We start from the raw sequence: 21,800 nt of genomic DNA, 5'->3' as shown, positions 1-21,800 counted from the left end.
GGGAAATGTGAATAACCTCAGTTACATAGGAATAGGGTGAAACAGCAGAGCTGCTTTTAACTGTGTTTCCATTTAAGTTGGGCGTGCCCAAACCAATTCATGCCATTCCAGCTGACTGTCTGATTATAGATCGGAAGTCAATGTAGGGGCACGTGCGTAGCCTTGACTACAATGGCAGTGTATGAGCCAACAGAGCCAGAGGGATAAGAATTATTGACTCTAATGATGTGATTATTGTATTGATATGGCTAGCTAGGTGTACTGTAGTGAGATGGGATACATGTAGCTCAGCTCGTCAAGCGTGTCCTTTTATATCATTTGAGAAAACCATATCTAGTACATTTATTTGAGAGTTATTAAATAATTTGAAGTCAATTTTTTACCACAAAAACCAGCCGAATGCCAGTATATAGTTTCAATTAGTATAACTAGGAGAATCGTTTAATATTACCCGAAAAATGATATTTGAACGGATTTCTCTGCTAGCTTTCTATGCCGTCTATGAAAGGGGCCGAGAAGTTAGTTAGATGAGTAGCTAAAGGTTATAAAATTAAAGAAAAGAGCAGTTTAAATCTCTTTTATGGTTGATTGAGTGATTTATTTAGTTCATCCCTGGGCATTTGGAATTTATTTGAGTCGTACAAGAAACTAGTAGAAGTTGTTTATATGTGTTAATGTGAATGAACGCTCCACCGACGCTAGGTTCATATGTACCTTTTATTGTGTTAGGTTTGCCTTTCATGTTTTTGCTGCCAATGTCGGTTACATCATAAGACAGTGGAAAGGTTTGCAGTCAGGATGTGGAAGTGCTACATGTTGCAGAGTAGCCAGGCTTGAAATGTTTTGATAGAAGAAAATAACGAATGTCAATAGCTTTGTGTTGTAAATTGCTTGGATGATTATGATGAAGTTCTAATAGTTGATGGTGTGAGCCCAAGATTAGGCGTCTTCAACGGTAATTTCACATTAATTCTTTTGTTCTCTCTCTCTCTCTCTCTCTCTTTTTTTTTTTTTTTTTTTTTTTTTTTTTTTTTTTTTTTTTTGTTAATTTCTCAATGCTCTGACCATTTATGTTACTATTATTTGGCCCATTTTTAAATCTGCCATCGCATGGTGTAGTATCAAATAATTAAACATTAAATTTTATTTTACCTCATCCCTTTATACATACCTCACTGCAAAGATACCAAATACAAATATTGTTTGTACCAGATATTAAGTTAAAACAGAGACCAGGTATATACAACATGCACAAGTCATATTCATTTAGTTTTATAGACTTCAACATAATCGACAGACATCTAGAGAGTTTGTCAAAATGAGCACATTCATTTTTTCTTACCCAGCTGAAATATCCTTTTTCTTGAATTCCTGTTTAATCTCAGATTTAGAAACAAACATATTATTCATATATTTTATATAGGTTGATTAAATGGTATTTGTCATCAGTTGACCATATTGATGTAATATGTCAGTTAAACTGTAGCTGGCATCATTAATTTCTCAAATGCCAAGTTATATTTAATTTAATAATGGATAACTGTTATTTCGCTTGAACCGGAATAAACTGTTTTTCTCCAACTGACCAATCGTTCTTACACTAGCTATAACTGTTGCAATCTGTGAAAAATAAAATGGAGAAAGGTAAATGGAAACTTTCTCACTGTTTGCGATTTTAAATACGTACAGTTTCTATCACTAATGTTCTTCACATCTATTGGACTCGATAAAAAATTGATCACACTTTCTGTCAGCTGTTTCTACGCATGACATATAATAGTGATGCATGGAAATTGTTGAGTAACGTGAATGTGGGTTTAAAAAGCGTAAATGTGCACCGACATCAGGAAAGAATGGCGCGGACATCTCTCAGACGTATTTTGTCTTTTATACTTGTCAGTTTCATCACTTTTCTAACGTTATATGTTCTACTCAAAGTACCAAATAATCTACGAGTGGTATCTTTTGAAATGGAAAAAAACGCTCGTCCACACGGAAGGGAAATTGTACGATCAGATGTGAAAATCTGCCGCAATGGGTAAGTATTTATAATTAAGTAAAATGTCATACTTTCTGCAAAATACACTCTCAAATTATAATCCCTACCAACGCTAAGTTGGAACTTACGTTGCTGTGGCTGAGGGTTGACCCTATTTGTACTTTTTTTGTCTGCAGTACAGCGAAAACAAGTGTTTGGGAACATTTCTAGTCCAACTTTACTAAATGGCTAATAAAATTGTGCAGAATAATTATGGGGTTTTATATCAAAATTTGAATTATGGTAAGGTTCATTCAGTTGTGATGTTCAAAAGGCAAAAATATTAAACCCCATACTGGAAACTCATATAGATCTGCTAGACGTTTCGTCCTTTATCACAGGGACATCTTCAGGGAGTTGTCACTACCTCAGTATAGGTGACACTGCTCGTGGTATTGCAGTCGTCACGTGGCAGTCAGTGGTGGTTTCTGGTTCTTGAGAGGAGGCAAGGCGGCCCACCCATGAAAGGATAGAGAAACCATCACTGAACCGGTGCGGGGATCGGCATTTCCAGCTAGTCCTGTACCACGTGTGGGACCGCGCCCTGGCGGCGATTCCGTATCGACTGTCAAGTGACGACTGCAAATTAATAGTAATTGGATATTTGCTTATGTCGTAGATCAAATGGGAAATGGCTTATTTTACAGCTCTAGAAAACATTGCGCCAACCGTTGTTCATTAGTTATAAGGACCAGTACATGGGTATTATAGTAGCCAATTTGTAATGAGGAGTCTTGCTCCTTTTCAAAGGAGAAAGTTTTAAAAGTTCCTTGTGAACACGTCATTGGCACATTTATGTGTTGAAAACACTTTCTGCTGGTGGTACATACTAAGAAGACACCCCATGCCTCACTGCAATTTTAGTTTGATTCCTACTGATTTATTGCTTAACACAATGGACCTGTCTTAGGTAAGTTTTTTTTCTAAACCAAAATATGTTGTCTTGATTGAGAAAATATCCAGTGGACATACTTTTTAGATCTGAACATACATGTATAGGCCCAGTGAAAATGCAAACTTTTGCCTATTTTATCATTAACGTCAATCAATTTTTTAGACCAATGAATAGCAGCCGTTCGACCGCTTATGAGGAGGCATTTAAAGCATGGAGGGACGGTCTTCCAAAAAGAAACGGTATATTCAACTGCATGCCAAAGAACCATATTCTATTTCGCAAAGTTCACAAATGTGGTTCTACGACGCATACGAATATATTCTTACGTTATGCTTTCATGAATAAACTCCGAGTTGTCCCATTTGGGTCTGCATTGCCACTGAACCAGAAATACGACATCATGGCTCATCACTGCCCTTTTAACGAAGCCCATTTCAGAAAGACGATGCCTAAGGACGTTTTCAAAATTGGTCTGGTTAGAGAACCCTTTTCTAAGTTTATATCTGCGTTCTTTTTTTATCGAAGGAGACTTGAATCAACCTTACCGTTTTCTAGTGACAATCACATGAAAGAATTTCTAATCAGTTATGACAAATGGAGCAAATCCTTTAAGATTCCTCCTGGGATGAGGAGAAACAGTATGTCTCAAGAAATGGGGATGTATCACGAAAGTTTAAGGGATAATAAAACAAATCTGAAAGCGTTTTTGAATAAGCTGGCAAACTATTACGATTTTGTAGCAATTCTGGACAAAACAGACGAGGGCCTCGTTTTACTTCGACGTCGCCTGTGTTGGGATTTAAGAGACATTGTTTATAGGAGGAAACTAACGGGAAAGTACAATGCTGAGAGCTTCGTTGACGGCGAGCTTATTGCCAGACATAAGACTTCTGATAGCGTAGACTTTACAGTTTACGATTATTTCAGGAACAAATTAATGGAAGAAATAGCAAAACAGGACAATGACTTCTATGTTGAGCTGCAATATTTCAGACAGTTAAATGGAAAAATAACAATATTCTGTGAACAACCTAGACCAATAAGGAGCAAATCAGTTTTGGAAGTGGAACGTTCACCGTGGTCAGCAGGATTTACTGTGGACGACTGTTTTTGCTCGCTCATGACTGATATTATACAGTTTAAACATTATATGGAAAATTTATTTACTTGAGTTGTGCAGACGAAATGCAGATCACCAAAATTCAGTAATGAGAAGCAAAACGACGTTTATTTAGTTCCACAAAAATTATATACACAAAACTCGTTATAATAACCATCGCTAATATCAAGGTAAAATAATTAGGTACACAGCACATATGGTAATATGCGCATTATTTAGTTCTTCGGGCAGTAATTATCATTTCAATCTCCCGTAACAATATACTGACGCCAGTGAAAGACTTTTTAGTATATATCATTGCGGGGCGTTCATTTCGTGTTGGTGCCATGCATAGTGCTTTTCTTGTTGTTGGGGTCTGAGTCATAAATATAAAATAAACACGCCGGATTGTGGCCTTCTCCCTGGGGTTTGTCGGGAACTTAAAAGTTATATATGGCTTTCATGCAACCTGTATAAGAACCGTATAAGTTAAACGGCTGATTTACCCGGCGTAGATCTATAGCGCTATACGGCTTTCATACAACCAAACGCTTATTGTTTATCCAGATGTAATTGTGTCGTTGCGACCATGACGTGACTATTCACAACTATGATATCATAAACACATCCATAGCCAAGTAAACTTGCCCAGTAGGAATAAAACAAATTTTCAGTATTTTTTTTTCTACATATATACATACATGTACAACATTGGTCAAAAAGGTTGTCCCACCCCCATTACCATGTGCTTTTGTTTACAAATGATCATCTCACAGCTGTAAATTGTTAGAAATAGACGGCACGACAAGCCTTCAACACGGGTAACAATTCTGTTTTGTGGGATATTGTCCCATTCTTCTTAAACAAGTTGGGGGAGTTGGTCCACGTTTTTATGGGGTTGGTTCTCCTTTGCATTGCACACTCCAATTCATGTCACAGTTGATTAGTAAGTTTAATATCAGGGCTCAAAGATGGTGATTCCATCCTTAGAGCATTGTGTTTCTTCAACAAACACTTGCCAGGCGAGAAGTGTGAGCAAGTGTGCAGTCATGATGAAGCCTGGAGTTAACCCCAAAGTCAGTTCTTGAAGATGGAATGAGATATCAGCTGAGAATGCTACGTTCATTGATCCCACAAGCACCTGAACCTGGCCATCCATCACTGGAAGGGAGTCGGTTTTGATGCAAAATCAAATGATTTCTTGTATCCCATCGATGGTCAAATGAGGGTCCATAGACATGTTTAAAAATGCCTCTTGAAAGGGTGTGTGTAGGATAATATCGCCTGAGGTGTTGGATCAGTCCGCATCTGGAGAACATTCCAAGCCCATGGTGTCAGTAAATTTTTTCCCTTTTGGAACAAAACTTAACAGGGGTATTTTAATGTAACATTCTCAACAGAAATCTCACTCCATTTGCAAGAGGTGAATTCAGGGATGCTACTGGCTTCATTGTGACAACGCACTTTCTCACAGCTCTCGTCTGGCAAGCGATTTGTTGCAGAAACACAGGGCTCTGAGGATAGGACAACCGTCTTTGAGCCCTGATATTAATCCTACTGAGCACCTGTGGCATTAATTGAAATGTGCATTGCAGAGGAGAATAAATTCCCAAATAATCTTGACCAATTCCGCCACGCTATTTAGGATGAATGGGACAATATCCCACAAAACAAAATTGTTACCCGTGTTGAAGGCTTGTCGCGCCGTCTACAGGAGATAATTGCAGTACGCGGTAGACGCACACGCTGTTAGGCACGTGATCTTCAACGAGCACACCCTAATGCTAATTGTGTGTGAATTTGGTGACATTTGATGGCGTCTTTTCAATTTAATAGACATTTCTTTACAACTGTAGAAGTCACAGTGAAACAGTGGATTTGAGGGGGTACCTCTCATAATTTTTACCAAATGGTATAAAATGTGTATATTTTCAACACTATTTTGTATTTTTTTAACCATTAATCATGTTAGACACTTTATCTGTAATAAAAAGCACTATTTCTAACAATTTACAGCTGTGAGGTGATCATTTGTAAATAAAAGCACATGTTTGTGGGGGTGGGACAACTTTTTTGACCAATGTTGTATACTGTACACAAAAGGAATTTTTGAAGTTTAACACCTGGAAAACACAGCACATGGTGAGAAATGACGGAGGACATTCTATGTGGCGAGATCCAATCTGTCGCGGGTTGGGACAATATGTCAATCTATGTGCATGGAGTTTCCCCAAAGAATGAACCAACACAATGCACTAACACAAAAGGGTGTGATCGTTTACAAAACGCAATCACACCCTTCCATTAACGTTTGGAAGAGTCATATGTGCCTGCTGACACAACCGCACGTAAGGCGTGCAGAGCATCTTGAAATTATGGATTTACTGGGTTGTTGTATTGTGTTGTTGTATCCAATTCCTGAAGTGCAGTATCCTACGACTTTGGTGACCATGGCATACCAAGTCCGCCTATCCTCTGCCGTGCACTTTGGCGAGTTGGATGAAGGGGCATGATATCATATAAACTTGGGATTGATGAATTACGGCGACTGATCTTGACAGGAGATTTTTAACAATGTGTTCACCAAGACTTCGCCTCCAACGATAATAATAATAATAATAATAATAATAATAATAATAATAAATTATTTTCTAAAAAATTTACAGAAAGGAAGAAAAAGGATAAAGGAACCCTGATTGTTTTCCGCGATCAAGTAATCCGTATCGTTTTCTGCCACTCTTGCTATATTTGTTCCGATCTGTGTTTCTGTTGCTGGACACAGCTGCGCCTCGATATTAGTACCATCTTGTAATTCGCATACAGTGGACGATGAGTAGTTAAAATTACTACAAAGCGTTGCCCTGTGCATGTGTTAATAGAAAAAAACAAGAAATATTTTGTTACCAATCCCCGTATTCATTGTGGTAGACAAAAGGAAATATTTTGAAAGATTATCTAAAAATTCTACTTAGCCACAGATATAAATATAAGCATGCTGGTTATAATATTAGATTCATGCACACATTGCGTCAGGTTTCTAATACATTAATTTGCAATCTGTCATGTTTAGGCACCAAATTGGTGGGAACCTGACTTTGTCTTCAGAACCACCTCTTGTTTTCAATAATGCATACAAAGTGATAGTATTTCCAAGCAGCTGTGCATGTTACTCAAGGTACATTCCAGTTGGCTAGGAACAAGACGAGAAGGAAAATGTCTCTGCACAAACGTATGAAACTTGTGTTTTGGTCTTTAATTCTTCAATATTTGGTCATTTTTCTAACGTTATATATTCTGCTCAAACTGACAAATAATCTGCGAGTGGTATCTTTTGAAATGGAAAAAACTGTTCGTACACACGCAAGGGAAATTGCACGATCAGATGTGCCGCAGGGGGTACGTATTCATGTTAGATTAAAATGTCATACGTTTTGCAAAAAATAAATGATCCTTTTCGTCATATTTTCCTACACCACCACAACCGCTGGCTTGAAGGTGCCGTGACTTACCTTAGTAAAGAATGAATATAACTGAATCTATTGGCACCTGTAGGAGATCGAAAATGGGTGCGTCAGAATTTCAGTTCACGTTAAATTGTGCAGAAAAGTTATGTGTTTTCTTCATCCCTATATCACTTAAAGTTCAATTATCAGTAGCTCCTCACCCTCCTTAGTGACATGGCTGGGTTTCAGGCCAAGGTGTAGAAGACAGAAAGGCAATTTTAAACGCTCTTGGTTAATTTTATACAGTTCCTAAATGTCTTCAACAAATATTCAAAATTATTCTTCATTTCTCAGTCTCTGGAAAATCAATAAGCTACATAGCAGTTTTTGCTTTAAATTGTAGGTATAACAAACATATAGTTTTTTTTTAATTGTTCCCCCGGTATGGGAGAACGCTCACTTTATCATTATGGGTAACTACGTTAAATCAACTCTTTTAAGATCAATGTTGAGCAGCCAGTTGGTAACTTACGAGGAGGCATATAAAGCATGGAGGGCCAAACTCCCAAGAAGAAACGCATTCAACTGCACGCCAAAGAACCACGTTTTATTTCGCAAAGTTCACAAATGTGGGTCTACGACGTATGCAAATATTTTCTTGCGCTATGCTTTCATGAATAAACTCCGAGTTGTCCCATTTGACTCTAAATTGTCTGCTGGTAAGAAATACGACATCATGGCTCATCACTGCGGTTTTAACGAAACCCATTTCAGAAAGACTATGCCTAAGGACGTTTTTAAAATTGGTCTGGTTAGAGAACCCTTTTGTAAGTTTAAATCTGCGTTCTTTTATTATCAAAGGAGCCTTGAATCAACCTTACCGTTTTCTAGTGACAACCACATGAAAGAATTTCTAATCAGTTATGACAAATGGAGCAAATCCTTTAAGATTCCTCCTGGGATGAGGAGAAACAGTATGTCTCAAGAAATGGGGATGTATCACGAAAGTTTAAGGGATAATAAAACAAATCTGAAAGCGTTTTTGAATAAGCTGGCAAACTATTACGATTTTGTAGCAATTCTGGACAAAACAGACGAGGGCCTCGTTTTACTTCGACGTCGCCTGTGTTGGGATTTAAGAGACGTTATCTACAGGAGAAAACTTACGGGAAAATACAATGCAGAGAGCTTCCTTGACAGCGAGCTTATTGCCAGACACAAGACTTCTGATAGCGTAGACTTTGCTCTTTACAATTATTTCAAGAACAAATTAATAAAAGAAATAGCAAAACAGGGGAATGATTTTTATGTGGAGTTGAAATATTTCAGAGAGTTGAATGGACAAATAACAAAATTCTGTGCCCGACCTAAAACTGTAAGGGGCACTTCAATTTTGGAAGTTGAACCGTCGCCGTGGTCGACAGGATTTACTGTGGACGATTGTTTTTGTTCGCTCATGACTGATATTATACAATTTAAACATTACATGAATGTGGAAAAATTAAAAAAATTACGCTTGGTGTATAATCAGATTTTGAGCAGGCATAGTTATCATCGGTTGATAAATATTAGAGGTGCACAGTCTAGGATATTCCTGCAAAAAATGCGCTTAAAGAATTTAGCCGGTGTAAACGGTATTTTTCTCCAACTAACCAACCTTTTCTTACACTTGCTATAACTTTGACAATCTGGGGAAAATCATGGGGAAGACCTTAACCCCGCGCTTTTGTCATTTTTTTTTCAAACTCCGACATTTTCACGATCTCTATTCTCACACTTCCTTCCGGATATATTACGAGATTTAAAACTGTCTAAACTATTGATGGTCGGCGAGATTTTTCAGCGGATGATAAATACAATTATGTTTGTGACATTTTCGGACCTGCACCATGATAGGCAAATCGGATTCTTTGCAAAGGTGTGTGTGAGTGCGTGTAAAACAATGACAAGTGCCAAGATAGAATGGGTTGAATTGTCAGGAAATTTAGATTTTAGCAAAACTTATGCTGCATTCTGAAATCTTGATAGATTTTCACTAATTTTTTTTCTCGTGACTTCTCCACGTTGGTGAAGCAAATGAAGCATTCACTTTATAACGTGGATAGAGAAACATGCCTTTGCACTAGATAAATTTTCATTTATGCGTTTGCATTATTGATTAAATGGCCATTAATACTTACTTGGACTTTAGCAGAGAGAACGATAATATCCATTCTTTTCATTGCAAGCTCAAGCAGTAAGCACAGGTTAGTAATTTCAATGCTTGAAAATATGTACATTTTGGAAATTAATACTGATTATCAAAATGTAATTTAGCTTCATTGCTTAACGCTTTCTTGACCCTCCTTTAAAATAGCATGACCGACGTTAATACGTATTACTTTTAAATGTATGGACTAATGGTCTTCCTATTCATTGCACTCGATAAAATTTTGATCAAATTTTCTGGCAGCTGTTTCCACACGTGATATGGTGATGTTCAAAATCGTCGGTAATGCGTATGCGGGCTTAAAAATGGTTGTTCAGTTATATACATACATATGCCATGTATCTAAATACTAATTATTGTTTTATGCCATGTTTTAATTCAAATTGTGTGGGACCCAACTCGGTGCATTTGTGGTGGCTGCCTAATTACAGATATGAACCCAAACTAGGGACACGTGAATAACCTCAGTTACATAGGAATAGGGTGAAACAGCAGAGCTGCTTTTAACTGTGTTTCCATTTAAGATGGGCGTGCCCAAACCAATTCATGCCATTTCAGCTGACTGTCTGATTATAGATCGGAAGTCAATGTAGGGGCACGTGCGTAGCCCTGACTACAATGGCAGTGGATGAGCCAACAGAGCCAGAGGGATAAGAATTATTGACTCTGATGATGTGATTATTGTATTGATATGGCTAGCTAGGTGTACTGTAGTGAGATGGGATACATGTAGCTCAGCTCGTCAAGCGTGTCCTTTTATATCATTTGAGAAAACCATATCTAGTACATTTATTTAAGAGTTATTAAATAATTTGAAGTCAATTTTTTACCACAAAAACCAGCCGAATGCCAGTATATAGTTTCAATTAGTATAACTAGGAGAATCGTTAAATATTACCCGAAAAATGATATTTGAACGGATTTCTCTGCTAGCTTTCTATGCCGTCTATGAAAAGGGCCGAGAAGTTAGTTAGATGAGTAGCTAAAGGTTATAAAATTAAAGAAAAGAGCAGTTTAAATCTCTTTTATGGTTGATTGAGTGATTTATTTAGTTCATCCCTGGGCATGTGGAATTTATTTGAGTCGTACAAGAAACTAGTAGAAGTTGTTTATATGTGTTAATGTGAATGAACGCTCCACCGACGCTAGGTTCATATGTACCTTTTATTGTGTTAGGTTTGCCTTTCATGTTTTCGCTGCCAATGTCGGTTACATCATAAGACAGTGGAAAGGTTTGCAGTCAGGATGTGGAAGTGCTACATGTTGCAGAGTAGCCAGGCTTGAAATGTTTTGATAGAAGAAAATAACGAATGTCAATAGCTTTGTGTTGTAAATTGCTTGGATGATTATGATGAAGTTCTAATAGTTGATGGTGTGAGCCCAGCATTAGGCGTCTTCAACGGTAATTTCACATTAATTCTTTTGTTCTCTCTCTCTCTCTCTCTTGCTTTTTTATAGTGCGTTCTTTTTTATCGAAGGAGACTTGAATCAACCTTACCGTTTTCTAGTGACAATCACATGAAGGAATTTCTAATCAGTTATGACAAATGGAGCAAATCCTTTAAGATTCCTCCAGGGATGAGGAGAAACAGTATGTCTCAAGAAATGGGGATGTATCACGAAAGTTTAAGGGACAATAAAACAAATCTGAAAGCGTTTTTGAATAAGCTGGCAAACTATTACGATTTTGTAGCAATTCTGGACAAAACAGACGAGGGCCTCGTTTTACTTCGACGTCGCCTGTGTTGGGATTTAAGAGACATTGTTTATAGGAGGAAACTAACGGGAAAGTACAATGCAGAGAGCTTCGTTGACGGCGAGCTTATTGCCAGACATAAGACTTCTGATAGCGTAGACTTTACAGTTTACGATTATTTCAGGAACAAATTAATGGAAGAAATAGCAAAACAGGACGATGACTTCTATGTTGAGCTGCAATATTTCAGACAGTTAAATGGAAAAATAACAATATTCTGTGAACAACCTAGACCAATAAGGAGCAAATCAGTTTGGGAAGTGGAACGTTCACCGTGGTCAGCAGGATTTACTGTGGACGACTGTTTTTGCTCGCTCATGACTGATATTATACAGTTTAAACATTATATGGAAAATTTATTTACTTGAGTTGTGCAGACGAAATGCAGATCACCAAAATTCAGTAATGAGAAGCAAATCGACGTTTATTTAGTTCCACAAAAATTATATACACAAAATTCGTTATAATAACCATCGCTAATATCAAGGTAAAATAATTAGGTACACAGCATATATGGTAGGCTAATATGCGCATTATTTAGTTCTTCGGGCAGTAATTATCATTTCAATCTCCCATAACAATATACTGACGCCAGTAAAAGACTTTTTAGTTTATATCATTGCGGGGCGTTCATTTCGTGTTGGTGCCATGCATAGTGCTTTTCTTGTTGTTGGGGTCTGAGTCATAAATATAAAATAAACACGCCGGATTGTGGCCTTCTCCCTGGGGTCTGTCGGGAACTTAAATGTTATATATGGCTTTCATGCAACCTGTATAAGAACCGTATAAGTTAAACGGCTGATTTACCCGGCGTAAATCTACCCTCTACCAGGGCGACTGATAGATTTTTACGGATATTCACAGATATGTCTCTAGCTAGATAGATTGTCATTTTCAGCTGAAGTCATGTAATCAACCTTGGGATTTCTGTACCTGATGACTTCAGCTGAAAATGACAATCTAGTACAACCTGGTAGAGGGTAGCGTAAATCTATAGCGCTATACGGCTTTCATACAACCAAACGCTTATTGTTTATCCAGATGTAATTGTGTCGTTGCGACCATGACGTGACTATTCACAACTATGATATCATAAACACATCCATAGCCAAGTAAACTCTGATGAGGCTCGGTAGGAATAAAACAACTTGGAACAAAATTTTCAGTATTTTTTTCTACATATATACATACAAAATTGGTCAAAAAGGTTGTCCCACCCCCATTACCATGTGCTTTTGTTTACAAATGATCACCTCACAGCTGTAAATTGTTAGAAATAGACGGCGCGACAAGCCTTCAACACGGGTAACAATTCTGTTTTGTGGGATATTGTCCCATTCTTCTTAAACAAGTTGGGGAAGTTGGTCCACGTTTTTATGGGGTTGGTTCTCCTTTGCATTGCACACTCCAATTCATGTCACAGTTGATTAGTAAGTTTAATATCAGGGCTCAAAGATGGTGATTCCATCCTTAGGGCATTGTGTTTCTTCAACAAACACTTGCCAGGCGAGAAGTGTGAGCAAGTGTGCAGTCATGATGAAGCCTGGAGTTAACCCCAAAGTCAGTTCTTGAAGATGGAATGAGATATCAGCTGAGACTGCTACGTTCACTGATCCCACAGGCACCTGAACCTGGCCATCCATCACCATAGACATGTTTAAAAATGCCTCTTGGAAGGGTGTGTGTAGGATAATATCGCCTGAGGTGTTAGATAAGTCCGCATCTGGAGAACATTCCAAGCCCATGGTATCAGTACATTTTTCCCTTTTGGAACAAAACGTAACAGGGCATTTAAATGTAACATTCTCAACAGAAATCTCACTCCATTTGCAAGAGGTGAATTCAGGGATGCTACTGGCTTCATTGTGACAACGCACTTTCTCACAGCTCTCGTCTGGCAAGCAATTTGTTGCAGAAACACAGGGCTCTGAGGATAGGACAACCGTCTTTGAGCCCTGATATTAATATTGATATTCTGAGCACCTGTGGCATTAATTGGAATGTGCATTGCAGAGAAGAACCAATTCCCAAATAATCTTGACCAATTCCGCCACGCTCTTTAGGATGAATGGGACAATATCCCACAAAACAGAATTGTTACCCGTGTTGAAGGCTTGTCGCGCCGTCTACAGGAGATAATTATATTGCAGTACGTACGCGGTAGACGCACACGCTGTTAGGCACGTGATCTTTAACACCCTAATGCTAATTGTGTGTGAATTTGGTGACATTTGATGGCGTCTTTTCAATTTAATAGACATTTCTTTACAGCTGTAGAAGTCACAGTGAAACAGTGGATTTGAGGGGGTACCTCTCATAATTTTTACCAAATGGTATAAAATGTGTATATTTTCAACACTATTTTGTTTTTTTTAACCATTAATCATGTTAGACACTTTATCTGTAATAAAAAGCACTAGTGCTATTTCTAACAATTTACAGCTGTGAGGTGATCATTTGTAAATAAAGGCACATGGTAGTGGGGGTGGGACAACCTTTTTGACCAATGTTGTATACTGTACACAAAAGGAATTTTTGAAGTTTAACAACTATATATATATATATATATATATATATATATATGGAAATAAAAAGAACGAATGAGATAGCTTAAGAATCCAGGCCTACCTGGAAATCACAGCACATGGTGAGAAATGGCGGGGGCATCCTATGTGGCGAGATCCAATCTGTCGCGGGTTGGGACAAGATGTCAAACTATGTGCATGAAGTTTTGACAAAGAATGAACCAGCACAAACACAATCACACCCTTTTGTGATCGTTTACAAAACACAATCATACCCTTCTATTAAGGTTTGGAAGAGTCATATGTGCCTGCTGACACAACCGCACGTAAGGCGTGCAGAGCATCTTGAAATTATGGATTTACTGGGTTGTTGTATTGTGTTGTTGTATCCAATTCCTGAAGTGCAGTACCCTACGACTTTGGTGACCATGGCATACCAAGTCCGCCTATCCTCTGCCGTGCATTTTGGCGAGCTGGATGAAGGGGCATGATATCAAATAAACTTGGGATTGATGAATTACGGCGACTGATCTTGACAGGAGATTTTTAACAATGTGTTCACCAAGACTACGCCTCCAACAACAACAACAATAATAATAATAATAATAATAAATTATTTTCTGTAATTTTTACAGAAAGGAAGAAAAAGGATAAAGGAACCCTGATTGTTTTCCGCGATCAAGTAATTCGTATCGTTTTCTGCCACTCTTGCTATATTTGTTCCGATCTGTGTTTCTGTTGCTGGACACAGCTGCGCCTCGATTTTAGTACGATCTTGTAATTCGCATACAGTGGGCGATGAGTAGTTAAAATTACTACAAAGCGTTGCCCTGTGCATGTGTTAATAGAAAAAAAGACAAATATTTTGTTACCAATCCCCGTATTCACTATGTTAGACAAAAGGAAATATTTTGAAAGATTATCTAAAAATTCTACTTAGCCACAGATATAAATATAAGCATGCTGGTTATAATATTAGATTAATGCACACATTGCCTCAGGTTTCTAATACATTAATTTGTAATCTGTCATGTTTAGGCTCTAAATTGGTGGGAACCTGACTTTGTCTTCAGAACCACCTCTTGTTTTCAATAATGCATACAAAGTGATGGTATTTCCAAACAGCTGTGCATGTTACTCAAGGTACATTCCAGTTGGCTACGAACAAGACGAGAAGGAAAATGTCTCTGCACAAACGCATGAAACTTGTGTTTTGGTCTTTAATTCTTGCCTATTTGGTCATTTTTCTAACGTTATATATTCTGCTCAAACTGCCAAATAATCTGCGAGTGGTATCTTTTGAAATGGAAAAAACTGTTCGTACACACGCAAGGGAAATTGCACGATCAGATGTGAAAATCTGCCGCAGTGGGTACGTATTCATGTTAGATTAAAATGTCATACGTTTTGCAAAAAATAAGTGATCCTTTTCGTCTTATTTTCTTACACCACCACAACCGCTGGCTTGAAGGTGCCGTGACTTACCTTAGTAAAGAATGGATATAACTGAATCTATTGGCACCTGTAGGAGATCGAAAATGGGTGCGTCAGAATTTCAGTTCACGTTAAATTGTGCAGAAAAGTTATGTGTTTTCTTCATCCCTTTATCACTTAAAGTTCAATTATCAGTAGCTCCTCACCCTCCTTAGTGACATGGCTGGGTTTCAGGCCAAGGAGTAGAAGACAGAAGCAATTTAAAACGCTCTTGGTTAATTTTATACAGTTCCAAAATGTCTTCAACAAATATTCAAAATTATTCTTCATTTCTCAGTCTCTGGAAAATCAATAAGCTACATGGCAGTTTTTGCTTTAAATTGTAGGTATAACAAACATATAGTTTTTTAAATTGTTCCCCCGGTATGGGAGAACGCTCACTTTATCATTATGGGTAACTACGTTAAATCAACTCTTTTAAGATCAATGTTGAGCAGCCAGTTGGTAACTTACGAGCAGGCATATAAAGCATGGAGGGCCAAACTCCCAAGAAGAAAAGCTACATTCAACTGCACGCCAAAGAACCACATTCTATTTCGCAAAGTTCACAAATGTGGGTCTACGACGTATGCAAATATTTTCTTACGCTATGCTTTCATGAATAAACTCCGAGTTGTCCCATTTGACTCTAAATTGTCTGCTGGTAAGAAATACGACATCATGGCTCATCACTGCGGTTTTAACGAAACCCATTTCAGAAAGACGATGCCTAAGGACGTTTTTAAGATTGGTCTGGTTAGAGAACCCTTTTCTAAGTTTAAATCTGCGTTCTTTTATTATCAAAGGACACTTGAATCAACCTTACCGTTTTCTAGTGACAACCACATGAAAGAATTTCTTAGCAATTACGACAAATGGAGCAAATCCTTTCAGATTCCTGTTGGGATGAAAAGAAACAGCATGTCTCAAGAAATGGGGATGTATCACGAAAGTTTAAGGGACAATAAAACAAATCTGAAAGCGTTTTTGAATAAGCTGGCAAAGTATTACGATTTTGTAGTAATTCTGGACAAAACAGACGAGGGTCTCGTTTTACTTCGACGTCGCCTGTGTTGGGATTTAAGAGACATTATCTATAGGAGAAAACTTACGGGAAAATACAATGTGGAGAGCTTCGTTGACAGCGAGCTTATTGCCAGACATAAGACTTCTGATAGCGTAGACTTTGCTCTTTACAATTATTTCAAGAACAAATTAATGAAAGAAATAGCAAAACAGGGAAATGACTTTTATGTGGAGTTAAAATATTTCAAAGAGTTGAATGGACAAATAACAAAATTCTGTGCCCGACCTAAACCTGTAAGGGGCACTTCAATTTTGGAAGTTGAACCTTCACCGTGGTCGGCAGGATTTACTGTGGATGATTGTTTTTGCTCACTCATGCTTGATATTATACAATTTAAACATTACATGAATGTGGAAAAATAAAGAAATACGCTTGGTGTATAATCATTGTCTTTGCTAGCTTTATCTTGAAGATTTTCATGAACTAAGTGAGACCTTAAATGACCATCAATTATATCGAATTCTTAAACAAAACCCAAGACTCATTTATTTACTTGATTCCTTTTTTCCTAAATATTATAACGATTATAACGTAAGAAGTTATGATTAGGGTAGGGTAATTATGAGGAAAAATTAACAGGTGCTTTCTGAGGCAAAATTTGATGCTAAAGTTGAAGCTGACAAGTATTTATTCCTATTTATTCGGCAAATTGACAATTTCAAATGGCACACAAAACGGCATACCTAGAGTATTATCGAAAGCAATTATTGGTAGAGTGAGCCATATGGCTTTTCTTGTGTAATAGGGGTTGAAGAATCCATTTTTTGTAAGTAGTGCGACTGGTACGTTTCAGAGTGAGTTCAGGTATCATTCAAGCTTACAGTTTACTGTCAAGTTAGACTAAAGTACTGGTAAGACTGAAGAGCTGATGATGGAGATAATGAACCACCTCAATCGATTAAGTCAGTCAAAATGGGGAGTGATAAGACCTCTCAACATCTGTTGGATGTCAATAATAAGCTAGGAAGAATCTGAATTATACTTACCTCAAACAACCAAAAGGCAAGTATTTTTTAATTATTAAAGAAGGGGTGGACGATATATCTTTGACCTGCATGTATGAGGCGGGGTAAAAAATCACTATCATAAACTAAGGCCAGCAAATAAGTTGCCAAAGAAATACCCAATGTCTGGATCTCCAAGAACATATTTCCTCTCTTTGAGTAGAACATTTCCAACAAAATAATGTAGGATAACAATACATTCAGGAAACAATGAAGTTTTGCCAGTCTATGAAGTGCAAGAATAGAGTTGGATTATATATGAAAGTGCAGGAGTTCAATTTAAACATGACAAAGAACGTTTATGATATAATTAACCCACGTCATAGGAAAATGCTTATAATGTAACTCTTATATGTCGAAGAATATTTTTAGTATGTATAACTTATATCATAAACATTTTTGTCACGTTACGATTGAACATCTTCACTGTGATATGCATGTACCATCCATCCACCATTTACTATTCATTTACTTCACTCTGTGGTACTGTTTCATTATTTCTCTGAATATACGTATTATCATCCAATATTATACTGTTGGGAATGTTCTTCTCAAGAGAGGGAAGATATTCTTGGCGATCGAGAAATACATGTTTCCTTGTCAACTGCTTTACTGGCCTCTGTTTATGATGGTAATTTCTTTCCCGCATCATACATGTAGAACAAAGGTATACCATCCGTCCTTCTTCAATCATTTAAAAATACCCTCCTTTTGGATGTTTGCGGTTAATAAAAATCTGATTTTTCGCAAAATAGATAGACATTGCCAGACAGGTTATTGTGTCGCAAGGAATGTTCCGCACAGTCTTAAAGAGATATGCTCTGAGGCCACGTCCAAGGTATCCAGAACTTACCACCAAGTAACTGGACCTACTTTACTTATCATCACGCTGCTACAACTTCAGGCAGAAAGTATATTTCAAGGCCCTACACTGGTTTTAGCAGGTTACTATACCAGACGACCTCTAAGGAACCCTCTGTGAACAGCACAAATCGTCGTCTATTTCTGAAATGAGTTGGAACCGTTTCCAGACATAACCCTTTGGGTCTCACTTATGAGATAAGATTTCATCTGCACCGCCAAGGTGGTCAAATTACAGTTCAGAGACATCCCGAATAGGCCTAGGGCTAGGCGTGTGTCGCTCCGAAAGCGATTGGCGGTGGTGGGAGTAAACCCGTACCCGTTTTAATACAGTTATATTCTGGAAACCAGTTGCCTCCCATATGGAAATGGGCACCAGAGGAACAATTTTAATTTACAGGCTAAAAGTATCCGCCCACACAGAGCAACTGCATTTGCAGATTACTAGCAGAACCAAGGATCTGAGAGGCTACCGCGGCCACCTCGACAGATATGAAGATAAAGACAACCTGTGGGTAGTCATTACTCACCCAATCAACTGCCTACTGGTCCCCCAAAGAAGCGACCCAAATTGGACAAACTCTAACCGATGCCTGGAATGTAATTCTAGATGAAACTCCAAGAAGGAATAGCTTGCCACTTGATAGCCCAGGTAGCAGCCAGATAAGGCCAGACACACCACTGACCGTTGCTGTGACCAGACACTATGAGCGTCCTTAATGGAGCGTATAACTCTTTGATCTTTGAAACTAACTTATTTAGGAAAAAATGGAGATCGAAGTAACCCTTTTAATGGTTGTTGTATGGCTAAGAATCAGTCATATTATGTTTGCATAAGCAGGTGAATTCAGTAGAAGAACAGTTGTCATAATTAGATTTAATAGAGTTTAAAGTTATTTAAACACGATTTAAATCCTTGCTTTTATTTATCAGTAAGAAAATAGGGAAAAATCGAAAAAATAATATGGTAAAAATAAATATGGTAAAAATAAAATATGGTAAAAAATATTAAATGTCAAGTTTGTGTATTACGTATCGAATAGCCATTATAAACGTACAAATTTAATATGTCATTAATACCCGGCACCATAAATTATGACACAAAATGAATAGCAATCCATTTATTATAGCGGATGATATCCTCCATTTCGATATGTAGAATGAGAGTTCAATTGCATGTAATGTCACAGGATTCCTTTCATCCAGTGAATCAATGCGATTGTCATTTAATTGTCTGTATGTAATGGATAATGTACTGTCCTCGTACGTTGGCGCACATATGGATAACTGTTCACTGTTTCTTGTATGTCCATCGTTGTCCAATGTGAATGTCTCGTATAATTCCTGGTTGATTAACCTCAATCTTAATACCGTATATAGTATATTCATATAATCGTTGAACCAATCTTAACTTCGTGTATACCTTTTATCGCCAATTTAACAGTATAAAATCCATACAAGATCATTTCAAGAAGTTCATTGCCAGAAAATGAAAATTTCAATGTGGCAATTTATCGAGTAAAAAGTATATGTAACTTCACATGCAAATTCGTTCGCTTTTTCCGGCATTGTAACACTCAACATTTGCGTTTGGACCATGAATGGACCATGGGAAAGTCGTGCCAACTGTTTGGTACATCCTCTTGGTACTGTTGGATTGTAAACAAATACACTATCGCCTACTTGACATTTCACGTTCTCAGATTTTCGATCGTACAGTTGTGTATTCTCTCCTTTGTCGTCTTTTATTTTCGTGGGCAATCTCTTTAGCAACGCTCAATTTTTTAATCATATATTGAGTGTGGTAGTTCATTGACGGAGGTTTTTTACAGGGGGCGGAAAGGCTACATCAATTGATAATCTTGCCTCTTTGCGTATAAAAATAATGGGCTTGTCATAAAACTAGCATTCGGTTCACAATTAAAGCTGAATTTACAAACGAATCCCAATCTTTTTTGATTCTCTGGGACATAATTTGACAAAAATTTCATGATCATACAGTTTAATTACTCTTATTGACCATTTGTAATTGGATGATATAAACTGCTTTGAATTTTTTACATACCTGCGTACTCATACAGTATGTACATAATTCCATTACTTTATCTGAGAGGAAATTAGTACCTCTAAAACTTAATAGTGATTTGGGCACCGTACGCCTACATATTATTTCATCAAATTGCAGCCTTGCAATGTTAAGTGCTGTTATGTCAGGCACTGGAAATGCTCCCAGTTAAATTGTTTATGAATGAAGACAAATTCTATTTCCACGCGTATTTTGGCATGTAACTGGAAGGATGATATGCAGTCAACAGACAATCTATCAAAACTTCCTCTCTGAGGAACGCTAGATTGGTTCGGCTTTCATAAGGAAAGTTTTCGGCAGTTTTCACAACAAGGTCTTTAGCTAATCTCTTCCGAACTTTCTGCCGAAATCAAACACAAAAACAATATCTCGCTCTCGCTTTAACAGAAAACCTGGCATGCTTCCAAGCATGTATTTGACGGCAATGAAGTTTTCGGGCCCATTATGAGGCACAGTTCTTCCTCTTTCGGTGCTAAGGAGTACTCCTATTCTAAGATAGATGTCGTTCGCTGCATGTTGTTACAAATACAGATCAAGGCATAAATAATGTCACGTTTCGAGATATTGATATATTTAATTAATCATTTGCAACAAACGACAGCAGATTAGCGTGACAAACGAATTGATACCTTGAAAGTGATGCATATGAAAATGATAATTTAGTGCCGGTGTTGAATGAATGCAAGTCCAGGAATGAATTCCGGGCTCCGGTGTGATTAGTACATGTTAGGGTTAGTTGGAGTATTGGGGTTAGTATATGGGATGAATGTCACCTGTACAAAGTAATGGGAAGCGGACTACGGTTCCTAGCGACTTGCATTCCTGATACACCGGTATAACGAAACGAGGTCCGCCCTCAATTTAGACTCTCTGTTACGTTACACCGGCTATTGTCGAGCATGTTTGATACCTTGCAAAGATACGTTCTAATATGAGCAACTGAATGCTGGATAAAACGCAATACCTCACTAGCACACTAGACTACAGTTGAATCAACTCTAGTTATGAGCCGAGAATAAAGCAACGTGCATATTGATACAGAAACAGTGTTGTAAACCGGATATTGGTGTCACTGGTGTTTTTTTCTCCTGTAATTTCGATGGGCCGCGATCTACACTTGGACCAAATATCCGGCTCTGCTTCTCTCGTCAGCCTCTAATGTGAACAAAGTGTTCCTGAAAAAAAGGAACAAATGACCAGAAAATATTTTTGATTTATTGTACAGCCCCTCAAAATAGCCTCCCCTGTAATTCGGCCGGTTTCAAAAGAAATTCGGTGATGCCTTTATTGACCTTTTCAAAGAAAAACAAGATGAAACTGAATA

At 37.7% G+C, this 21,800-nt stretch overlaps 1 protein-coding gene across 1 annotated transcript; it reads left to right on the top strand.

Moving 5' to 3' along the window:
- The first annotated feature begins 1,827 nt into the window (after positions 1-1,827).
- LOC147762810 (galactosylceramide sulfotransferase-like) lies at positions 1,828-4,427 on the top strand. Its single transcript, XM_087009884.1, has 2 exons — positions 1,828-2,038; positions 3,096-4,427. The coding sequence occupies exons 1-2, from the start codon at positions 1,854-1,856 to the stop codon at positions 4,102-4,104; spliced, it is 1,194 nt and encodes a 397-aa protein (XP_086866010.1). The 5' UTR covers positions 1,828-1,853; the 3' UTR covers positions 4,105-4,427.
- The last annotated feature ends 17,373 nt before the right edge of the window (positions 4,428-21,800 follow it).

Source organism: Lingula anatina, chromosome 3 (assembly GCF_051362555.1).
Source record: "Lingula anatina isolate TDL-2025a chromosome 3, LinAna3.0, whole genome shotgun sequence".
Taxonomy (NCBI): Eukaryota; Metazoa; Brachiopoda; class Lingulata; order Lingulida; family Lingulidae; genus Lingula; species Lingula anatina.
Note: the sequence above shows the minus strand (reverse complement) of the source record. Positions and strands in the feature narration are given on the sequence as shown.

Bases quoted from the DNA above. Each gene is read 5' to 3' on its own strand.
- LOC147762810 (XM_087009884.1), top strand. From the start codon at position 1,854: ATGGCGCGGACATCTCTCAGACGTATTTTGTCTTTTATACTTGTCAGT. The intron at 2,039-3,095 runs GTAAGTATTTAT...TCAATTTTTTAG, and splicing joins GTGAAAATCTGCCGCAATGG to ACCAATGAATAGCAGCCGTT.